Source organism: Aotus nancymaae, unplaced genomic scaffold, assembly GCF_030222135.1.
Source record: "Aotus nancymaae isolate 86718 unplaced genomic scaffold, 86718_ANA_hifiasm-v0.15.2.pri h1tg000033l, whole genome shotgun sequence".
NCBI classification, from domain to species: Eukaryota; Metazoa; Chordata; class Mammalia; order Primates; family Aotidae; genus Aotus; species Aotus nancymaae.
In genome coordinates this window covers 65,886,974-65,909,987 of record NW_026988447.1, presented here as the reverse complement: position 1 = coordinate 65,909,987, position 23,014 = coordinate 65,886,974, and the positions used below count along the sequence as shown (strand labels likewise).

At 39.5% G+C, this 23,014-nt stretch overlaps 1 protein-coding gene across 8 annotated transcripts in view; it reads right to left on the bottom strand.

Annotated features, from left to right (window-relative positions):
- Window positions 1–21,980, bottom strand: part of LOC135277808 (tolloid-like protein 1) — a 261,404-nt gene extending 239,424 nt beyond the window's left edge. For 3 of the 8 annotated variants that reach the window (XR_010345410.1, XM_064384071.1, XM_064384073.1), the window contains exon 1: window positions 21,736–21,980. Coding sequence is in view for 4 of the 8 variants with exons in the window: in XM_064384071.1 (XP_064240141.1) it covers window positions 21,736–21,904 (169 nt within the window). In the remaining 4 variants the exon portion in view is untranslated. Of the gene's footprint in view, window positions 1–19,989; window positions 20,169–20,439; window positions 20,521–21,735 lie in introns of those variants that run through there. The other 5 variants (XM_064384068.1, XM_064384072.1, XM_064384065.1 and 2 more) reach the window with 5 other exon arrangements.
- Between the last annotated feature and the right edge of the window lie 1,034 nt (window positions 21,981–23,014).

Genomic DNA, 23,014 nt, shown 5'->3' with positions numbered 1-23,014 from the left:
CATAGCAGTTTATAAGAGCTGCTCTTTTGTAAATTCCATTAGATTTCCAGAAAGACAATCACACTGACTGCAAACAGAGTTTTGCTGTATCCCTTCAATCTGTATTCCTTTGATTTCTTATTCTTGGCTTACTGCATTAACTAGAACTTGACTTATTGCACTGACAAGATTAGGTGCAGGTTTTTCCCAGGAATGCAAGTAGGCCTTAACAAATTAACATGTGAAAGGCAATCAGTGTAATTTATCACACTAATAGATTACATATAAAACATGTAAATATAGTAAGTTATACTGAATGATGTTCACCCAATCTGTTTATTGTATAATTTTTAAATTATATTGTTAATTTTCACAAAAAGCATGTGCATGTATGCATCACATTTTATATTTAAGCTGTTAATGTCACATACACACACACACACACAGACACACACACACACACACACAGAAACACACTTGACAAAATCTAGCATTCCTGATTAAAAACTCCAGAAAAGTAGTAACAGAAAGGAACTTCCTTAACATGATAAATGTCACCCATGAAAAATGTTCAGCTAATACCACACTTGGTAGTAAAGACTGAATGCTTTTTCCCTGAAGATCAGGAAAAAATAAGAATATCTGCTCTCACAACTTCTATTCAACAATAAATTTGGTTCTAATCTATTTAACTTCTACATTAATCTGTTATTTGCCACAACTTAAGAGATTTCTTTTAACATTTATCATAGGTTAAGTTGGATGGCAATGAATTCTTTTAGCTTTTATATATCTAGAAAATTATTCATTTCACTTTCGTTCATGAAAGATATTTTTGCTGGGTAGAGAATTCTAAGTTGACCATGCTTTTCTTTCATTATTTTAAATATGTTACTCCACTGTGTACTAGTTTCCATTGCTTACTATAAGAAATCTACTGTTATTCTTGTCCTCCATGAATAACTCCTCTGTGTGTTCCTCTGTAGTGCGTTCTTCCTTCTGGCTTTTTCTAATATTTTCTCTTTATCACTGGATTTAATCGACTTGATTGTAATGTTGACATGGTGCAGCTTTCTTCATGTTCCTTGTACTTGGGGATTTGTTGAGATCACTGGATCACACAGATCTACTGTTTTCACAAAATTTAGGAATTTTTGGCCATTATTTATTCTGACCTTTTTCTATATTTTGTCCTCCCCCACTCCAATCTATTTCCTCTCCAGCAACTCTGATTACTTTGATGTTATAATATAACATACTCTAGCAACCATTTGTCTAATGATAAAATGATAAACATTTCCATTGTTTCCAGGGTTATTTTTTTCCTTTTAAAAGAATGCGATAACAGTTATTGGGTGCAAGACAACAATGATTGAATTTCAACTTGTTGGTTGGTGGGAATATTTATATTTCAATAAATCTTCTTGAGTTTTATCCTAAGAAGCAGTAAAATTGCTGGGATCCTTTCTGGTCTTTTTTTTTTTTTTTTTTCCTAGCTTTTTTAGGTAGGACCAGAGGTTTAGATTAAGGCTAACATTTCCTCATTAACTGTGGCAAATTCTTCTTAATATTCTCCATTATGCCAAATAAATTATGAAGTTGCACATGTGTACTGCATGAGAATAGGTACTGTTACCTGCTCTGGGTGAGCCCCAAGGAATTTTTCTCTTTTTTTCCTTTGGGTAGTTATTTCCTCAGCCATAGGGAGTGTTCTCCCATGCATGTACTAATCAGTAGTCAGGTAAATATTTGGGTTGGATATTCTGACTACAAGATAGGGATTCTCTGCATGTCTCCAGAGTTTTTTCTCTAGGCAGCTTTCTCTGCTCTGATACTTCACCCTGGAAATTCTAGCTGCATTGGATTATTTGCATTTCCAGCTCCACCTCTTCAACAGGAGGAGACTCTGGTCTCTACCTGGATTCCTCAACCCTGTTTTATAGGGAGCAAACTGAGGCAATTACAGGGCTCACTTCATTTCTTTGCCATCTCCCAGCAAGCACTGTTCTTTGCTGTCTGATACTCAATGTCTTGCAAACTGTTGTTCCATATATTTTGTTCAGTTTCTTAGTTGTTTCAGTCAATGATAAATGTAGTCCCTGTTACTCCATCCTGTACAGAAGCAGAAGTTCACATTGCTTAGATTTATTAAGATCTGATTTAGTCCTATATCAAGAAATACAATAACTCAATTTGGACTAAATATCTTTAAGTAGTGAACACTCCATTACAAATGCTTAATAAAAATATAGTTTAAAAATTGTCATCATTCTTTGGGAGCTAATGCAGTTATTGAGTGATAGTCTCACTCAAATGCTCACTACTGGCTTACATGCAGTCATTAATGACTCAGTGCAAGCATAATTTGGATTTATGTCAAAGAATAGCATTGAGGGAAATAGCTACCATCTTGGAAACTAAATATAATAAAAAGTCAGAATAATTTCTTTGCAGAAAAAAAAAAAATATGTGTAACCAGATAAAGGCTAACAAGGAATGACCATAATGCAGAGGCATCAGTATTAGGAATGTATGAGTTTAAAGGGAAAGAGAGTTACTGGGGTGCTCAGACTATGAGCTGCCCAAAAACAAACATGTGACATAGGCTAGAGTAATTCTCAGGGTTGCTTTCCCACTTTTCTAGTGAATATGTTCCTAGTACATTTATGAAATGGGTCTGATCTTTCACATTACTGATTTTCAGGTTAATTACTTAATATTTATACAGAAAAGAGAATTTGGATTTTAAAAGAAAACAGGCATAAAGAGATCAATGCTTAACTCAAAAAACAAATCGTTAATGACCTACTTTCAGGAAGCCAATATTACTTAGTGAATGGCACCTTGTAGGGTAGTGAGTGATCATTCTAATTCATCTCTATTCATACATACAAGTCAAACATGATAATTGGGATTGGTTTATGACTTCAGAATAGCATTATGGTACTTCTTACGTGAGGAATTTCGGGTTATAATCTCTCACAGTCCATTTAAAGGTACATTGTCATAAATGAAAGTGTAAGATTTCCTTTGAAGCCCTGTAACTGAAAGTTATTAGAGGAAATTTTGAATGAGTGTTGACATGGTTTGGCTGTGTCCCCACCCATATCTCATCTTGAATTGTAGTTCCCATATTCACCGTATGTCATTGCAGGGACGAGTGGGAAGTAATTGAATCATGGGAGCTGTAACATTCATGCTGTTCTTGTAATAATGAATCCTCATGAGCTCTGATAGTTTTATAAGGGGCTTTCCCCCTGCTTCACTCTGTACTTCTCCTTGCTGCTGCCATGTAAAGAAGGATGTGATTTCTAGCAAAACTTCCTAGAGACCTGTTGAATAGTTTTGACCAAAATACTGATAGTCATATGGACAATGAAGTCCAGGCTGAGGTGGTCTCAGACAGATATGAGAAACTTCTTGGGAAGTGAAGCAAAAGTGATTGTTGCTATGCTTTAATAAGGAGACTGGTGACATTTTGCCCACCTGCTCCCCCAACCCCCCCAGAGATCTGTGGAACTTTGAACCTGAGAGAGATGACTTAGGGTATCTGATGGAAGAAATTTCTAAGCAGCAAAGCATTCAAGATGTGACGTGAGTACTCTTAAAAGCATTCAGTTTTATTCATTCACAAAGATATGGTTTGGAATTGAAACTTATGTTTAAAACAAAAGCAAAGCATGAGTTTGGAGAATTTGTCTCATCATTTGTAGATGAGACAGAAAAAGAAAACCCACTTTCTGAGGAGAAATTCAAGCCAGCTGCAGAAATTTGCATAAGTAACAAGGAGCCAAATGTCAGTCTCCAAGACAAAGGAGGAAAATGTCTCCAGGGCATGTCAGAGGTCTTCATGGCAGCCCTTCTCATCATAAGCCAGAAGGCCTGGGAGGAAAAAATGGTTTTGTGGACCAGGCCCTGGGCCTTGCTGCTTTGTGCAGTCTCAACACTTGGTGACTTGCATCTAAAAGGGGAAAATATGCAGCTTAGGTAATTGCTACAGAGGGTGCAACTCCCAAGCCTTGATAATTTACATGTGGTGGTGGGCCTGGTTGTGCACAGAAGTCAAGAATTCAGGTCTGGAAACCTCTGCCTAGATTTCAGAAGATGTATGGAAATGTCTGGATGTCCAGGCAGAGGTGTGCTGCTGGGGCAGATCCCCCATGGAGAACCTCTGCTAGGGCAATGTGGAAGGGAAACATGGGGTCAGAGCCCCCATACGGAGTCCCCACTAGATCACTGCCTAGTAGAATTGTGAGAAGAGAGTTCCCCAGATCCCAGAATGGTAAATCCACCAACAGCTTGCACCTTGTGCCTGGAAAAGGTGCAGACAACTCAACGCCAACTCATGAAAGCATCTGGCAGAGAAGCTGTACCCAACAAAGCCATAGAAGCAGAGCTGTCCAAGGCCATGGGAGCCCACCTCTTGTATCAGTGTGACTTGGATGTGAGATATGTAGTCAAAGGAGATCACTTCAGAGCTTTAAGTTTTGACTGCCCCACTTGATTTCAGACTTTCATGGGGCCTACAGACACTCTGTTTTGGCTAATTTCCCCCATTTGGGACAGGTGTATTCACCCAGTGACTGAACCCTCACTGTATTTAGGAAGTAGCTAACTTGCTTTTGATTTTACAGGCTCATAGGCAGACGGGACTTGTTTCAGATGAGACTTTGGACTGTGGACTTTTGAGTTCATTCTGGAATGAGTTAAGACTTCTGGGGACTGTTGGGAAGGCATGATTGTGTTTTGAAATGTGAGAACAAGAGATTTTGGAGGGCCAATGGCAGAATGATATGGTTTGGCTGTGTCTGCACCCAAATCTCATCTTGAATTATAGTTCTCATAATTCCTATGTGTCGTGGGAGGGAGCTGGTGAGAGTTCATTGAGTCATGGGGCGGTTACCTCCTTGTTGTTCTCATAATAGTGAGTTCTCACAGATCTGATGGTTTTATAAGGGGCTTTCTCCTTTTTGCTCTGGACTTCTCCTTGCCACCACCATGTGAAGATGGATGTGTTTGCTTCCCTTATGCCATGATTGTTAGTGTCCTGAGGCCTCCCCAGCCATACTGAACTGTGAGTCAGTTAGACCTCTTTACTTTATAAATTATCCAGTCTTTGATATGTCTTTATTAGCAGCATGAGAACAGACTAATACAGTGTAAACATTAATTGAGGTCAAAGCTGTATTATGAAAAGTTTCAATAACCAAAGGACAAGTTAAATCAATTCAACTTATTTTAAATAAAGGAAAAATAGAAACCTTATTAATTGTTTTCAAAAACTGAAAAGACTGGTGATGGTAAGCTGCTTCCCTATTAATATCAATAAAACAGAATGAAATAAATATCAAAAGATGCAGAAACATATTTCCAATCCACTTCACTGGCAAGTTTAACAAAAGCATAATCCTAGCTGTTCTACAAAGTTAAAGAGTAATCAAATCTGCCTAAAGGCAGCAAGTCAGTACAGGTAACTTGTGGTACCACTTTATACAAACATTGTCCTTCCTTTGCAAATCACAATGGGTATTTGAGTTACATTTGGATGTTCTTCCCCCATGAAATTTGAATCTTTTCAAGTGAAAGTTACAGAAAGTTTTACCCTTACAACGAACTGTTCACAAATAATTCAAGAAACTTCTGAATTTATCATACATACAAAGGACAGAATGGATATCCTCAAAAGTCAGCTTAAACAAATGGTGGTTTGATTATTATAAAATACCCATGTTAAGCAAATTAGACATCGATATATTTTCATAGAGGACCTTATGGTTATATTTGATACATATGATAAATGAGTTTCAAATAAAGCCATTTAATCATCATAAAATGTAAGTTCTGTAACAAAATGCCCTGATGATGCTTAACATTTAAAAGTCCTTGTAAATAACTGCTGTTTCTGTCACAATGACAGACTAGATACTGGTGCTGAGCTTCCTGTATAACTCAATATGCTAGATAAAGTATTTTTTAAAGCCCTGAATGTGTCAATAGATGACAGAAGAGTGAAATATATTCACCACTGAGAGAATGAGAGAATCCAGAGAGATAAGCAGAAGACTAAAGCCAGCTTTCAACTGAGAGCATTTGCCAAAATTTTTTGGCATGACCATTGAATTTTGATGTATCATAGGGCATTAAGGATAGAAGACATAGTGCAAGGCCCACCCAAGCTGGAAAGAGTAATACAATAATCCTTCCAAAATCTGGGATTCCCGCATCTTGGATTTCTAAGTATAAGAAAGAATGAAAATTAAATTCATACCACCCCAGGTACTTGCACAAAAGCTAATTTTCTGGAAGCTTGAAACTAAGTAGAGAGGAAATAAAGCAAATATCTTCTGAGACTACATAAGCAAGAACCATACCCAAAATAGGTAACAGGTCTGCATTCTGAATTGATATTATGACAGAAGCTTAAACACTCAAGCAGAGAATTTAGTTTAATGTGATCCTTCCCTGTTAGTATCTAATGTAAGCTCTCTATATATACGTGTGTGTGTGTGTGTGTATGTGTATATATGTGTGTGTATATATATATGTGTGTGTATACACACATATACATATATATTCAAATGTATTAAAGGAACAAATAAAACCCAACAAGAACAGTAAACTGAGGAGAGTTTTAAGTCAATTGAACTGATAAACACAGAAAGAAAAATGCCAACAAAATAACAGTAAACTGAATCCAGAGATGTAAAAAAAAGAAGATTATGCTCAAATTGTCTTCATCTCAGGAATGCAAGGTAAGTTAATATTCATAAATTGATTATTCTAATTTATCACATTAACTGGTGAAATAAGGATAATTGTATCATTTTTAGTAAGCACAGAGTTCCTTAATTTGACAAAATGTACCTATGTTGAAAAAAATACCAAATAGAATAATTGGTAAATAATTGAAAGCATCCCCTTTAAAGAACAGAGCAAGCTAGCCTTCAGTCAGCATTTCTGTGCAACACTGGGAGGCTGTCAGTGCAGCAAAAAAAAAACAATTAAATTAAATTGAATTAAAAGCATAGGGACTATAAAGGAAGAAAGAAAATTCGTGTTTATTTGCAGATAATCTGATTGCCTATATGAAGAATATACATATAAATTACTAAAACATGTGAGACTGTTAAGGATGTTAGCTAAAAAGTAAAAAACATCAAAAATGAAACACATTTCTACACAATAGCAACAAATGGTCTCAAAAATAATTTTTTAAAGTTACATTATATCATCAAAAAATAAAAATATATGAATAAATCTATATCAAAAGCACACACAAATTACAGATAAAAATATTGACTATCAATATTTAAGGAGGCCTAAACAAATACAGGTATATACCATGTTAATGGATTAGAAGATTCACTCTTATAAAAATAATTCTTTTTGGGGCCGGGCGTGGTGGCTCACGCCCGTATTCCCAGCACTTTGGGAGGCCGAGGCGGGTGGATCACGAGGTCAAGAGATCGAGACCATCCTGGTCAACATGGTGAAACCCCGTCTCTACTAAAAATACAAAAAATTAGCTGGGCACGATGGTGCGTGCCTGTAATCCCAGCTACTCAGGAGGCTGAGGCAGGAGAATTGCCTGAACCCAGGAGCAGAGGTTGCGGTGAGCCGAGATCGTGCCATTGCACTCCAGCCTGGGTAACAAGAGTGAAACTCCGTCTCAAAAAAAAAAAACAAAAACAAAACAAAACAAAATAATAATAATAATAATAATAATTCTTTTCAAAATAACCCATAGATTCAGTGCAAAGGCAAACAACATATAAATGTTGACACTTGACAAGCTGATTTCAAAGTTAATATAGAATACAAAGTCCAAATTTAACCAATATATGCCTGAAAAACAAAACATGAGGGGACCTGTGATACCAAATAAAGGATTACGTGCAAGTCAAGGGGTTCTCAAAACCAAATTCAATTACTTTACAAAACACAAACTTGGTTTTTTATTGTTTTTTACTTTGCTCATCTGTAGCACTGTCTATGCAGTCACTAAGGTATGAAGCCATGAAGTCGTCTTTGACTCTTTTCTTTTACTTTCTTGACCTTCATCCGAAGGCCATCCAGCTGGTCACTGTCTCTTACCTCCAGTCCCTCTTTTCTGTGGCTACTGACACAGTGAAAACACAAGCACTCATCCAGCACTTGCCTCTAATTCTACTATAACCTAACAAGCCTCCCTCCTCCCACTTTCTCATTACTTCTTCCACCAACTACACCAGCTCATTCTTTACCTCCTAATATACCTTTATAACATATGACTGTAATCAAGCCAATGATCTGCTTTAAATTTTCGGTAAGCTCCCTTCTCACCGCCAACAGGATCAAGGTCACACACCGGGCTTTAAAGATCCTTTACACTATCTTTCAGAAATATTTCTTGCCAAAGCATAAGCCTTTACACATCCTTTGCCCTGTCCACTTCCTGTATTCTCATAAAATTCAAGAACTTTCACAGCTTCAGCTTTTACTTAGTTATTTGACTGTAAAGTTTTTCCTCACCTTTTCTCCAGGAAGAAAATTACAGGACTTCAAGATCCAGCTCATATGTCACCTTCCCTGAGACGCCTTCACTATCTCAAACATAATTAATGCATTTCCTCCTCTGTGCTACCATAGCACAGTCAGCCCTCCACATCCACAGATTCAACCAACCAAAGATAGAAAATGTTCAAAAACAAATAAATAAATACAATGGTTAAAAAATACAAATTTTAAAACGACAGTACTACTATTGCTGTTGCATTTATATTGTATTAGGTATTAAATGTAATCTAGAGATGATTTCAAGTATATGAGAGGATTGAGTGGCTTATATTCAAATAGTATGCCATGTCATATATGGCACTAGTCATCCTCAGATTTTACTATATGCAGGGAGTGCTGGAAGTAATCCTCCATGAATACCAAGGGGGATTGTACTTTGTTTACTGAATTTTTATATTGATAGTTAAAATATTTGTTACTTTTTTTCTACTAGATTTTGAAATCCTTTTAGGAAGACAACACATCTTATGTGTGCACTCCCCAAGTATATTCCTGAAACATAGCCTTTGCAAAATATTGCTTGTATTAGTTGAAATCTGAACAGTGCATCACAGTTTACCAAGACCTTACATATGTAATTGTTACATGTTTCATAGACTAGGGATCACTATCCCCACATTACAAATGTGTGAACTTAAACTCTGAAGCATTAAGCAGGTAGACCAAGATAATATAATTAAACAAAACAGCCAGAACTTGCACCTAGGTCTCCTACAGAAAACCCAGTGCTCTTCTAATTCAATTACACCACCTAGATTCATGCTATTCATTTCTATTGGACTTCTTTCTTACTATCATAAAAGCCACAAAAGTGAAACTTCCTTTGGTGATGATTTGTTTGAAAATTTAAACTCATCAAAAAAATACATAAAATCAGTTAAAATAACAAGAAGAGTAGTTTCTTACTAGACAATTAAGAAAAATTAAAGGTTTGTGGAACTGAATTTTATGAAGATAAATAACAATATCCAACTGTTCAAAGTAAAAGGATGTTTTCAAGGATATATTTGAGTAATTAATTAATATAAGGATATGTCTGTTAACATGTCATGTACTTGGTCAAACGCTTTCGGCCAGAACAATTTTCCTGCAGTTTTGTTGCCTACAGTTCTTGTTCTCTCCATTATGAACATTGACTTCAAACTTGACAGAATAGGCTTTCCCTCATCCCAATGTACCAATCTATTTTTCCTGTGGAAAAAAATCAAAACTACATTGAGATACCATCTCACGCCAGTTAGAATGGCGATCATTAAAAAATCTGGAGACAACAGATGCTGGAGAGGATGTGGAGAAATAGGAACACTTTTACACTGTTGGTGGGAGTGTAAATTAGTTCAACCATTGTGGAAGACAGTGTGGCGATTCCTCAAGGACCTAGAAATAGAAATTCCATTTGACCCAGCAATCCCATTACTGGGTATATATCCAAAGGATTATAAATCATTCTACTATAAGGACACATGCACACGAATGTTCACTGCAGCACTGTTTACAATAGCAAAGACCTGGAACCAACCCAAATGCCCATCGATGATAGACTGGACAGGAAAAATGTGGCACATATACACCATGGAATATTATACAGCCATCAAAAACGATGAGTTTGCGTCCTTTGTAGGGACGTGGATGAACCTGCAAACCATCATTCTCAGCAAACTGACACAAGAACACAAAATCAAACACCACATGTTCTCACTCATAGGCGGTGTTGAACAATGGGAACACATGGACACAGGGAGGAGAGCACTATACACGGGGGTCTGTTGGGGGGGAGGGGGAACAGCGGGGGGTGGGGAGTTGGGGAGAGATAGCATGGGGAGAAATGCCACATATAGGTGAAGGGGAGGAAGACAGCAAATCACACTGCCACGTGTGCACCTATGCAACAACCTTGCATGTTTTTCACATGTACCCCAAAACCTAAAATGCAATAATAATAAAAAAAAAATCCTACTGAACAACCTTCAGTTCTGATGGTAATGTGACACTGACATGCTCTGATATGCACATAAGATATCTGCTATTCTCACATACCTTGCTACTCTTTCGGTAGGTTTTTTTTTACTGAAGTGATGAGGTAGGAAGAGAGAGGGGAACTTTCAGGGCTAATTTTGGCAGACAAGGCATGAACTTGCATGACCTGCTTCAGGGCCTATAGTGACTGCCATGATATGAACAAAACCATCAGAAACCCGAGGGTTTATCAAGAGTGACCCCAGGAGAAGTGTGATCACCTTCCCTTTCCTCTCACTGTACAGTGTAAGCCCCCTAGCACTGCAGCTTCTTGGTACCATTTGAAAGGAGCTCTTGCTTCCAATGTCAGAGACACCAGGCTTCTGATCCCTTCATGTCTTGAATAGCCTTAGAGATTTCCAAGCCTCAGAGACTGAGACCCAGGAAAACCAAGGGATGTCCTCAGGGCTACAAACAAATACAGCCAGAGCCAGTACTGGAATTTACATTTCTTTACTACCAGTCTAGTTTGTTTTCTAGTTTTCATACCACTACCCAGATAAGATTATTTTTTAAAAAGCAAAACTTATATTTACTTTGTAAAATCACAGTAGAACAGCAGAAGTAAAAAGAATAGACATTCGTTTCATTCATTTTGCTATTTATTTTTGCTTCTACTGACCCATAAATATAGAAAAAGTGAATTCAGTAGCTTCAAATGTATTTAAGAATAAAGATATAATGTGAAGAAGAAAATTATGCTCTACCAGTCAATGTCGGAGAACATGAGAAACAAGCCAAAATTTTATTTTATTTTATTTTATTACTTTTTTTTAATTTTTTTTGAGATGGAGTCTCACTGTGTCACCCAGGCTGGAGTGCAGTGGAGTGATCTGAGTGATCTCAGTTCACTGCAACCTCCACCTCCCAGGTTCAAGTGATTCTCCTGCCTCTGCCTCAGTCTCTCAAGTAGCTGAGATTACTGGCACTCGCCACCACACCTGGCTAATTTTTGTACTTTTAGTAGATACAGGGTTTTGCCATGTTGGCCAGTCTGGTCTCAAATTCCTAGCCTCAGGTGATCCACCTGCCTCGGCCCTTCAAAGTGCTGGGATTACAGGCATGAGCCACCACACCAGGTCACTAGTTGAAATTTTAAAATCAAGTTGTATGATTTTACTATCAAGCTGCTTACACAGACTACTTCCAAATATCTGCATAAGTAATTACTGGTTACACTCACACTAGCCCATTGCCAAATAACAAAGTCTACAAAGTAGTTACTTAAATGTTGCAGTGCTCCCCACAAAGCATTATATTAATATATTAATCTTCATTTATTTAGAGTAAAGAAAAATTCAGAAAAAATGTATAAGAACACATATTCAGATTATCATAATTTATAGTAGTATCTATTTTCAAATGCTAAATTAAAATAACTTTAGCATGCAATTATGTGATTACTACATAAACAACTATTTATATATGAGCAATCATCTACCTGCAAATGGCAACGTGAAGACTATACTAGGTGAGGCATACTTCTGCAAACCCCAAGGATGAATCTGTTTCCTTCATAATAAGTGTTCAAAAAATGTTTAATGAATTAATGAATATTTGTAATTTAGAGCCATGTGCTCAATCTTAGCTCTGTATAAACATGGATTGTGAATATGTAAGCTCTTCGAATTGATCCAGATGGCAAACAAAATCTGAACCAAAAATTACTGAAATTCTATATATATAGCCAATATCATATTCACACTTTTGTCAACGTGAATTGAAAATTGTCAATATATTTTGAGTGCATTAGGTATATAAGCAAATAGCCAAGAGAACAACACATGGAAAATGTTTATGTTGGTTGCTTCTGGTATCTTTTCAAACAAGATCTATTTGGGGGTTTTAACTTCTGAATTGAAAAGTTCAGAGAACTTAAGATAGGAAAGTGCTTTTAGGTATGGGAAGAAGGAAAGACCTTTATCCCACAAATGATTTCATAAAGATACTCTCTCCACAAATAAGGAGCTGTGATTAAAAATCCTCCACATCTTATATATTTATACTACTGTGAATAAAATTATACAGTGTTTGCAATGTTCCGGAAAAAGTGATGTGTACTTTACAATTACTTAATTCTTATAACAACACCATGAGGATTATAATGTCACCTTTATTTTATAGCTCTGAAAACTGAAATGTAATGGGGTTAAATAACTTGCTGAAAGCCACACATGGTTATTACGTGGGGGTTTAGGAGTAGAACTCATAGTTCTCTCACTCCAAGCCCACGTTTTTAAATAGATCATTATTCTGCCTCCTTGACATCTGAAAAAATAATGTTTAAACAAACTCCAATTTGCAAAATTGTACCCATATTAAAAAAAGAAAGAAAAAGAAAGGCAGACCATGGCAGCACATGGAGTCCAGAGTTTGGATTCAAAATCTGATTCTATCACTGGGAGATAGATGCACACTACCTTGAAACACTTAGTTACAAGTGCCATTCAATACAAAAATAAGACTTAATATTTAGTTTTCGAAGTATACAGTTTTGTGTATGAAGCCCCATGCGACTTCTGAGTTCCATTACATATGCCAGAGATCTGTTCTTACTAGAACTATTTTCATCCTATAATCAATATCCTATAATCAATATCTTCTTTCTGTGTATTAACTCTAGGTCACTAGTTCATCGGTTATTACCGTAACTATTTTCATCCTGGAACAACTGTCTTCTTTCTGTATGTTCACACTTGGTCACTAGTCTGTTCACCCCACAAATCTCTTTCCAAATACAAACATACAGCAGCACAGAGACCTTGATTTAGGTTATTATTTCTTTCACCCATTCCAGACATCAAAACCCAATTATTCCAACCCTGGTGACTGCCTGCCAGCTACGCTGCATTCAGGTCTAGATACATAGTATTTCTTCTCTTGCAACTAAACAATATACATATATAAAAGAAAATTTTCCCCTAGGTCATAGGTAGAAGAGAAGGAGGAAAGAAAAAATGGAAAGCCGTTTTACCAGATTTTGTTCTACCACTGGTTAGTAAATATCACATATGGTATATATTTTGAACTTGCCAGACTTCCTCCTGTTAGGAAACTAGACTAGAGTTCCGAAGTTTATTTGATCCTGTTATTTCTAAAATTTTTCAAACATTTGACCTTAAGCCTTTTAGACAAGTTAGGATTGAATAAGGTGAAGTCATTTAAGTGACTTCACGCCACACATTTGTTTTCTCAAAGGCATTCACACATCATTTACATACATAGTGTACACTGTAAACTGCTTTCCTGAATTTTTTTCAGCTGCATTTGAAAAGATGTTCTTGCACTCTACATGGGCTTATAATCACAAATTCGATGAATACTCACTCAGAGACCAAATTTCAAGTGTGAAACAACACGTGACCACACAAAATGCCAGAGCTGGTGCCGGCCAACAGGGCGCTAATGACTAAATTCTACCTACATCCAACCCAGCCCCTGTCTTAATGGACATGGGAAGCCTGCTATCACAATGCATATACTCAGGGTTACACACGGCATTGTCTCCCCTACACTGTTCAGCCTCAAATATGTCTCTAATACTATTAAAATTAGTCACTCGAGTTTTTGTTTGTTTCATCCATAAGTAGGTGTTTCATTCTCAACTTCTCACGCTGAGAGAATGCTCTCAAGAGGGAGGAGGCCGTGCACTACACTCCACGTGATTATAAAATACTGGTCTTACTATGACAACACGGTACATGGCTTATAAAAATGCAAGAACACTGAAAACAAGATGCATTCTCAACAAAGAAATCACAATGGATGGAGGTCCACCACCAAGTAAATGGACAGTCTCACTACATTTGTGCTGGCTGCAGAGCCAAATATGAGAGATTTGAAAAAGAAAGTCATCTGAAATATAGAACCTCGAGCTCGAGCCCTCACCTGTTTTCCTCACATGTCCAGAAGGGGTAATAATGTTAATTGATGGGGATATGGTGAAGACAGGAGACTCTATATTTTTAATGCAAAAATGTAAACTATGTTATTATGATGTGAGTTATGAAGCAACTTCCTAGATATGTGAGGACTTGAGATGGCTGAGGACTCATCCCTTCTCGAATGTTCTCCATTTGGTGTCTCCTAGTTATTCATGGTGTTCCTCCCTGGGGTATTTGAAAGGTTTTAACTTTCATGCAGTGAGGCGTATACTTAATTACCTTTAATCTGAATACGAAACGCAAAATACCATAAGCCTCAACTATTAGGTATTCGTGCTCAGAAAAGATCAGGGCAGAGAACAGAGTTCCATCTTCTCTGAATGATCAATCGGAAAAGATGAGTGACCATCAGATTGACCAAACTGAGCTAATGACAACATCGTTTCCAACACTTTACAAGAACCTGAGATTATCCCAATAAACTCTTCAAATACACTCAGAGCCAGGGAAGAGAGCTCAGAAGACACTTACAGCAGCAACCAGGCCAGGAGCTACCAGAGGTGACTCTGTGGTACACAATCTATGTGCTGACAGTTTAACATAGACGAGAAATGTAAGGAATGAGGGAACTATTCCACCCTTTTACCCCTCCATCTCTGCCTCCCTCATCACACAAATTAAACGTCATCAATAGAAAGGTCAACAACACAGAATATTTAAAATGCTGAGAGTAAATATATGGCTTTTATTGCTGAGAGTAAATATATGGCTTTTATCTTTACAAGTCGGGGAGAACTCCGTAAGAACTCTCCTGACTTGTAAAATGGTACAACGTGTTAAAAACTGTTGAAGTCTTTTTTAAACGCTGAGTTGAATGCTTCGAGTATGCATACCAATCATAAAACTAGATTTGGATTGGAAAAAAATAATATAGAGTATTTCTGACTCATTTAATATATGGTTTCAACTTTTTAGAATTATTACCATTCAAGAGAGTTCTTTTAAAAAATATAATGGATAGCAACTTTTTTTAGCTTAAACTCTAAATATAAGTTGCAGAAGAGCTGAGTAAGATAAACACTTCTTTGCTTCACTTTCTGGATTTCAATTAACACCTAATTAACTAGAGTTCTTAATACAAATATGTAGTTGAGCTCTTTAGAACAGCCTGACAGGATTAGCACACATTCTGTAAGGAGCTGACAGAACAGGCAGTCCATTAGCCAGTCCACAATATCTCCAAGTCCAATAGTCAGCACTGCATTTTTAGAGCTGACAATGGCAAGAATGAAATAAATAAGCAAGGGATTCCCTCCTCCTGCTTTCTGGAAAAGAACATCGTCTATGTCATTCATTCCATAGCTTTGAGGTTATATATTTTTTAAGTTTTCCTCCTCAAGTATTAGTATTCAATAGATAATCAAAGGCAAAACACGAAAGCCATATTGCTAAATCATTCCGCTGTATCCAGGGTTGGGGAGAGGGCTCTTCACTCCTCAATTTAGGAAGGATAAGTCCACAATTAATTCCAGATCCTGGAATATGAAAGAACTGAAAGAGGTTTCCAAACTCCCCTCATCCTGAGGATGAGGAAATCCTACATCCTCAGGAACTTTGCCAGGCCTTTGAGCCCTGGCCTAAGTCTGAGCTCAAGAGGCTGCAGGGGGGGAGTTCTCACAGTTTAGGGGAGCAGCGTGGCTCCCCACCCCCACCACTTCCCTAGACACCAGATGGTCTCAGCAGGATGTGCAATGCCTCATTTTAAATGGATTATTTGCCTCGTCTTCTCTAGCATTCTTAGAAAAGCTTAAGGAGGGTCCTAGTTTTAAATATTTTAAGCAGATGGATCTAAGGCACTATTAGAATAAGTAATATGAAAAAAACGAATGATGGTAAATTATCAGCACTTGATACTACCTGCCTGAGTTCCAGAAGAATTTAACGGCTAACCTCTTTTCTGTAAACGATCCTGTCAAGGCCTCAATGACTGAAAGGTCTGAAGGATGATAAAGGTGACTAATAGCCATAAGAAGGTTTGCAAAGAATATAGTTTTAACTATTGGCAAGTAAGTCTCAATTTTACATGAGAGAAATTTGCTAAGATGTTCAAAAATAGGATTCCTGCATACACAATGGGGGAAGACAATATGGTTTCTGAAGGAGGAACCATACATGGTTTATATTAGGCTTTCATAGAAAAGGAAACTGTTGGCCAGGTGCTCACACCTATAATGCCAGCACTTTGGGAGGTCAAGGTGGGCGAACCACTTGGTTCAGGAGTTCGAGACCAGCCTGGGCAACATGTGAAACCCTGTTTCTAAAAAAAAAAAAAAAAAAAAAAAAAATTAGCTGAGCATGGTGGCATGCACCTCTACATAGTCCCAGATGCTCCAGAGGCTGAGGTGGGAGGGTTGCTTGAGCCTAGGAAGTCAAGGCTACAGTGAGCCAAGATCGTACCACTGCACTCCATCCTGGGTGACAGAGTGAGATCCTGTCTCAAAAAAATTTTTTTTTTAAAAAAGGAAGCCATCCTCAGGGTAAAAGGAAAGCAGTGGAATTATATGTTAACTTTTTCAAAAAGCCTTTGCTGGGCTGTACACATATGAACTGTTTCACCTTGGTCTAAGGAGGCCTACACTGAGTCAAGTAGGTTGACTGAGCACGTACTTGAATTAAGAATTGTATTCATTATTACATTGACTAGCTAAGAGAAGGAGTTCCACTTAGGTTTTGAATTTGCAAATGACACTATCCTTTTCAGAAGCAAAATGTGGGAGGATCTTAGGAGACTATGTAAACAAACAGAAAGAAAAAGAAATGAAAAGCCTTTGACCTTGCTTAGTCTGAGGGAATGTAGTTAAGAAAAAAAATAATCTATCTTTTTCATACCTAATCACAGTAACTGCCATCATGGGCCAAATATGGATGTGGGCCCTCAAGACAAGATCTAAGGAATTACTATTGGCAAACGAGCAGCCGAATTTGAGTGTACGGAATATAATGCCTTATCCATCCCTTTTACAAACACTGCATTTTGGCCACTTCTGAGTTAGCACCAAAGGTAAGAAGAGAAAAAAAATTCAAGATCTGAGGAATGAAAATTAAACAGAAGAAACTGATTAGGAGAAGCAGCTCTATGAAATGCATTTTTAAATGACAGTGAAGCAGTCTAGAGAGCACGACTTAAGAAATCAGTGTTCAGATACCTAAAATTGTGACGGAATAAAGATATGGGGCCAAAAGAATGAGGCAATGTTACCTTGAAACTATAAACTGAGAAAAATTATCACAAGCATACTAGGACACTGTGGACACCAGACAGAAAAGCAGAAAGAATTTTCTAAAATGCCATAAGTCTATTTCTATATAGACAGGCTTGCAGATGCTCCTCTAAAGGCAAATTTAACCTTGCAAGGCACTGACCTTTAATCATGCTTGAGTTTATTATTATTATTCACGATTAGGAGTTATTTACTCAGAAGCTTCTAGGCAGAAAGTCTTTTTTCAGGAGTTCACAAATGTCTACAGAGCATAAGGATATTATCCTTCATAAACTTTCTACTCTGTCAATTCTATACACCTCTACTTTTCATTCAAAATACTAATTTCTTCCATTTCTCCTATTAGATATTCTATTTTCAGTTGCCTGAGCTTTCCTAATATTCCCTTAAACACAAAAAAAGGAAAGAAAGAAGAAGGGGAAGAAGGGGAGGAAGGAAAAAAACAAGGAAGGGAAGAAGAGAAGGAGAAGGAAGGGTATGTGTTAATACCCAGTTAGATCATCAGGCATCTGCTTTTCCACGTAATCTGTACACGTATTTGGCAGAAGATTAACTTACAAACTGAATTCACCCAGGCTCTTCACAGATATTAGCACTCAGATTAACACTTATTTCTATAGTATGCCAATGAAACAGGACACCTCTGTCTCTGCTCTGGAATGAGCTCCTGCATCATCAGCTTCCCAGTGTCCCTTGCGACCCTCCTGACCTAGAGAGTAAGATCAATCTGATGGCATATTCAGATGATTGTCTACTGCACTGATGAAAGACAGCCAGACATTCCTCAGAATTATCTGCATCTTTGTGTATATCTACTTACTAGAGAAATAAAGAACCTATATTTTGTCCTAATGGATTTGGCTGTATAAATATCTCTGCAGCTGTGCTGCACTGACTCAACTACTACCGCTTATACCGATAATGTCTTTCTAAATCAAAATTCTATCAAATTAACACAAGGATTCCTTTCTGCCCTACAATTTCATGAACTTGAAACCAAATTCTGATAGCTAAACAAATTGTATTCTATTTCACAAATGTGTTGGCGATAATGCAATTTTTAAAGTTGTGATTGAGAAACATATCTCATTGGGTAACACACATTTGATCTTGTTTAGAAAAAAAGTTTGTAAATGGCAGTATTAACAGTCTACAGATATTGAAAAGGTATTAAGAACATATTAAATTCCTAAAAGTGGTAATCCATCCCTGTAGTAAACATTAAAAACCAATTATGATCTCTGTCTTTAGGGGTTTGGGTTTGGAAAATATGAAACTATGTCTTCACTTCACGCATATCAGATATGCAAGTAACTGCATCTCTATTAATCTGGACTCCCAGTAAACCTGGACTAATTTCTATTGTTATCATCTCAATTAAAGCCTCCAAAAGGTCAACTAAGAATGCAGTGTAATTGTTCACAGCCAGACTTCACAGCCAGGAAACTTGGAATCAAGTTCTGGGTAATCTTAACAAAGACATGTGACCTCACTGGGCCTCTGTTTTCCTCTCTGTATAATGGGAAGACTAACAAACTCTACCATATGGGGCTGTTATGAACACCAGCACTCAAAAGGGCTTTAAAACCACAAAGCCATGATTGTCATTGTGATATCAAGCCTCTGTATACTTTGAGGAATATGAAGACCCCTGTTAGAGCAGTTCAGAAAGAGCCCTTTATTTCATGGGCCATGCCCTCCATGGGGACTAAGTAAGTCCCCAACTTCCTCATTTCAGTGACCTTTTTTTTTTTTCACTCCGCCTTGGGATTTCAATGTATTATTTCATTTTTTTCCTGTGATTGCAACTTTGATTTGACTTTCCCACTGCTAAAACGGAGGCACTAAAATTTTGCCCGTCTTTAGCCAAGATGGTAAACTGAAGCCTACATTCAAAAGCAGGGTAGATGATTTTAAAAGGGATCTCACATTCTGTGCATACTTCTTCACCTTCCACTTAGGCCATTCTTATTTCTCTCTCATTACACACACACGCGCGCGCATGCCTGTGAACACACATACATGTGTGCACTGGTATACCTCTTCTGCTCAAAAACAGGGAAGAAATAAGATTAGGGTAATAATCCTTTGAACGTTGGTTTTGTGGCTGCTTTACTTTCACCACTATATTAAAAAATAAACCAGCATCAAAGGGGAAACAAAAAGTAAATACTATTAAAGTGTTTTTTTTCCTTCCCTACATGTTTATCTGCTGAGGAAACTAAACATTAATGTCTGAGGTGTGTTTCAATACACATGGTGCAAATACTTACCTGCTTGAATCTTTCACAAAACAGGGTATCAAAGCAGATGTTTTCCTAGACAGTCTTTTGAAAGAATGTACTTCATCTCTACCTTACCACAAACAAGAAAACGCACAATTTTCAGCAAGTTACAACATTATTCAAAAGCAATTTCTTAACAAAAGGTACATTTAAGGTGTTGTATAGAGCAGATTCTGAATGCCCAGCCACTAGTCACCCACCACAGCAATCAGCGTCTCCTTGTCTAAACCATCAGGAGTGGCCCAAGAAACTTTTAGAGGGAAAACAGATATAGTTGTTAGAAGTGACAGCAGGGAACTGATCAGCAAAATTAAATTAAATCAGAATTCTGAGTTCCAGCCTTACAGGCTCCTGCTAAACTACTCTGAGTTTTGAGTAACTGGTTGCATTTAAGGGTGTACCGAGAAAGACGTGATAATGTGAACACAACACACGTACCCTTTTGTCAAAACAATGCGTCAGCAAAGGTAAAAATTAACTAGGGAGTTTCCAGCATTTTTCTTCATTGTGTACACCTCTCCTTCCTCCAGGCCCAAGAGAGGGTGAATAATGTTTATCTAGTTATGGAAGGGAAGAAAATCCAGTCACAGACAGAGTAACCCCGCACGGAATCTGGAGAACCCTAGATATCTTTGACTTTGTCCACTCCCTTCCTCTACGCTTCGCTAACGCCCACACCTCTTGCGACGCGACCCAACGTGCCTTCCGCTAACAAATCGCTCCACTAGGTTAGCCCCAACCACAGTGTAACCTTTCCGAAGTTAGTCGTTCGTCCACACTGAGCGCGGATGACCTCAGCCACAACCCAATAGAGCAAGAAACCAGGAGCCTGGCCAGGAGCCGCGGCCAGCGCTGAGCGTCCCCGGGCGCGGCGCTCACGTGGTAGCTGCCCCGGGCACGTGCGTCTCCGACCTTAGGCGGCGAGAGGGAAGCGCCGCCCTCCGCGGGAGAGGCTGGCAGAGACATCAGACGCGTGGAAGGGAGGGGAAGGACCTGGGACACGCAAGGACCCTGCGAGGCGAGAAGCCGAGCTTCAAGCAGTGCCGGTCTAACTGCGGTTCCCTGGGGTGTTCGCAGGAAGGAAGACGCAAGTTTGAATGGGGTAGCAACTTAAAAACATTTTTTTCCCAGTTTATTTTAAATGGGCAAATGCGTCAGAATCCTATCTAGAAGTGAGTTCTTCCGAGATTGTCACAATCTCCTTCTAGCCTGGAACCCACACTTGAAATTCCTGACAAAAGAGGGAGCCAAGGTGTCCCGAGGTAGCAATGCCATCCTCCTGTATCTTTTGGGGAACCTGCCCACTCGGTCTCGGACAAGCGCTGAGAAACCGCGCCCTGGGTTGGGGGGGGGTGGAAGACGAGAGAGACAGAGAAGGTGGTGTCCCTTCCAGATGCATAAATCCCGCTGAGTGTTGGAATTAAAAACCTACAGCAGCCAGCTATATTTATGAATTGTTCCGTTTTGCTGGGCGAGGGGAGACGGATCAGAAACTCTAGGGCGTTTTTCCCAAACTGGGAGATGGGAGCTTGGCAGTGGATCCCATTAGCACAGAACTCTTAGTCAACTGAGGCTGCAGCGGCTGCCACTTGGGGGTGGCGAAGGGGAGAGAAGGAGGGGCAGCAGAGGGGCTGACGGGAGGGATGGAAACAGGTGAGCTCCCACCGCCACCCATCGGAAACCCAGAGCAGTGGCCCCCGGCACGCCACCGTCCCAACCTGGATGGCCACTTACCGGCTTTACACGGGTCCTTGTAATCTATAGTCTCTGTTTTATCCTCTTCGTTCCCATCAGAAGTGTAATCATAATCGAGGCCAGCGCAGACCCATAACTCCCGGTGGAAAACAATCCCCGAGGCCACCAGCCACAAGAGCATCCTCGGGTAAAGCGTTTCCCACCCCATCCTCCTCCCTCGGAGGAAAAGGAGGGGACGGGACCCGGAGGTTAGGCGGCCGCGGTCCGCGCTGAGGTGCGGGGCTTGGGGCACCGGCACTCTTCTCCCCACCTGGAGGCCCCTCGGTGGGACCGGGGTGCTCAGGTGTCCGGAGACACGTGGATGCCTCCGGGACAGTAGGGAGGGGGAGCACTGCCTGTTACCCCCAGTCGCAGGGAGAAGTTGGCCAGGGGCCCGCGGGTGGGCGGAGGGCAGGTAAGGAGCTCGGCACTCGCAGGCGGGGAGGGCGGCTGCAGGCAAACTCGGCTCTTGCGGCGCGGGCGCTCGCAGCCTGCCAGGTCGTCCTTCTGGCCGCCGAACTTCTCGCGGCCGCGGGTCGGCGAGCGGCGCCCCGCGGGTTAGCCGCCACCAGAGCTCGGGCTCCCGCGCCGCGTCCCCGCTGCTGCCAGGACTCCGCGGCCGAGCGCGAGCCGCCGCCGCCCGAGCCCAAAGCCGCCGCCGCCGCCGCTCCGGGAAGATGAATCCGGTCTGCACATCAGCACATCTGAACTGAAAGGGGAGACCGAGAAAGGGGGTGGGGGGCAGGCATTTCTACGCCGCGAGACCTTAAAAGCCTACAGAAGCCAGCAAAGCAACTGACGGCAAAAGAGCAAAAGTGTGAGGATTTGGGGATGCACTGTTTGCCTTCCCCCGCCAGCCTGTCTTTTTACCCTCTTCCTAACTTGAAAAAAAAAAAATATTCGCAGCATCTAACCCAATCAGTTGCATCCTGCTTACTTATTCATACAATCAGGGTCAGGATCCGGGCCACAGCCTCCTCTCTTGACTTCTTTTGATAGCCTTAGACAAACAAACAGACAGGAGCGCGCTGACAATTCAATTTACATTTTACCAAAGATAAAATGAATATATATTATGCATCTGTGCCCGCTAACAGCAATTAATAGATGATGTACGTGTCAGCTGAGAGTGCCAGACAGGGGGTGGCGCGAAGGATCGTGATAACTTAGCTGCAAATCCCTATTTCCCCTCCCCCCAAATAAACAGCGAGTGTGTGTTTCTTTCCTTTGCTGCTGTTTAACCTTAGAGCAGCGCAGGAATGAAGGAAAAGTGTCCGAG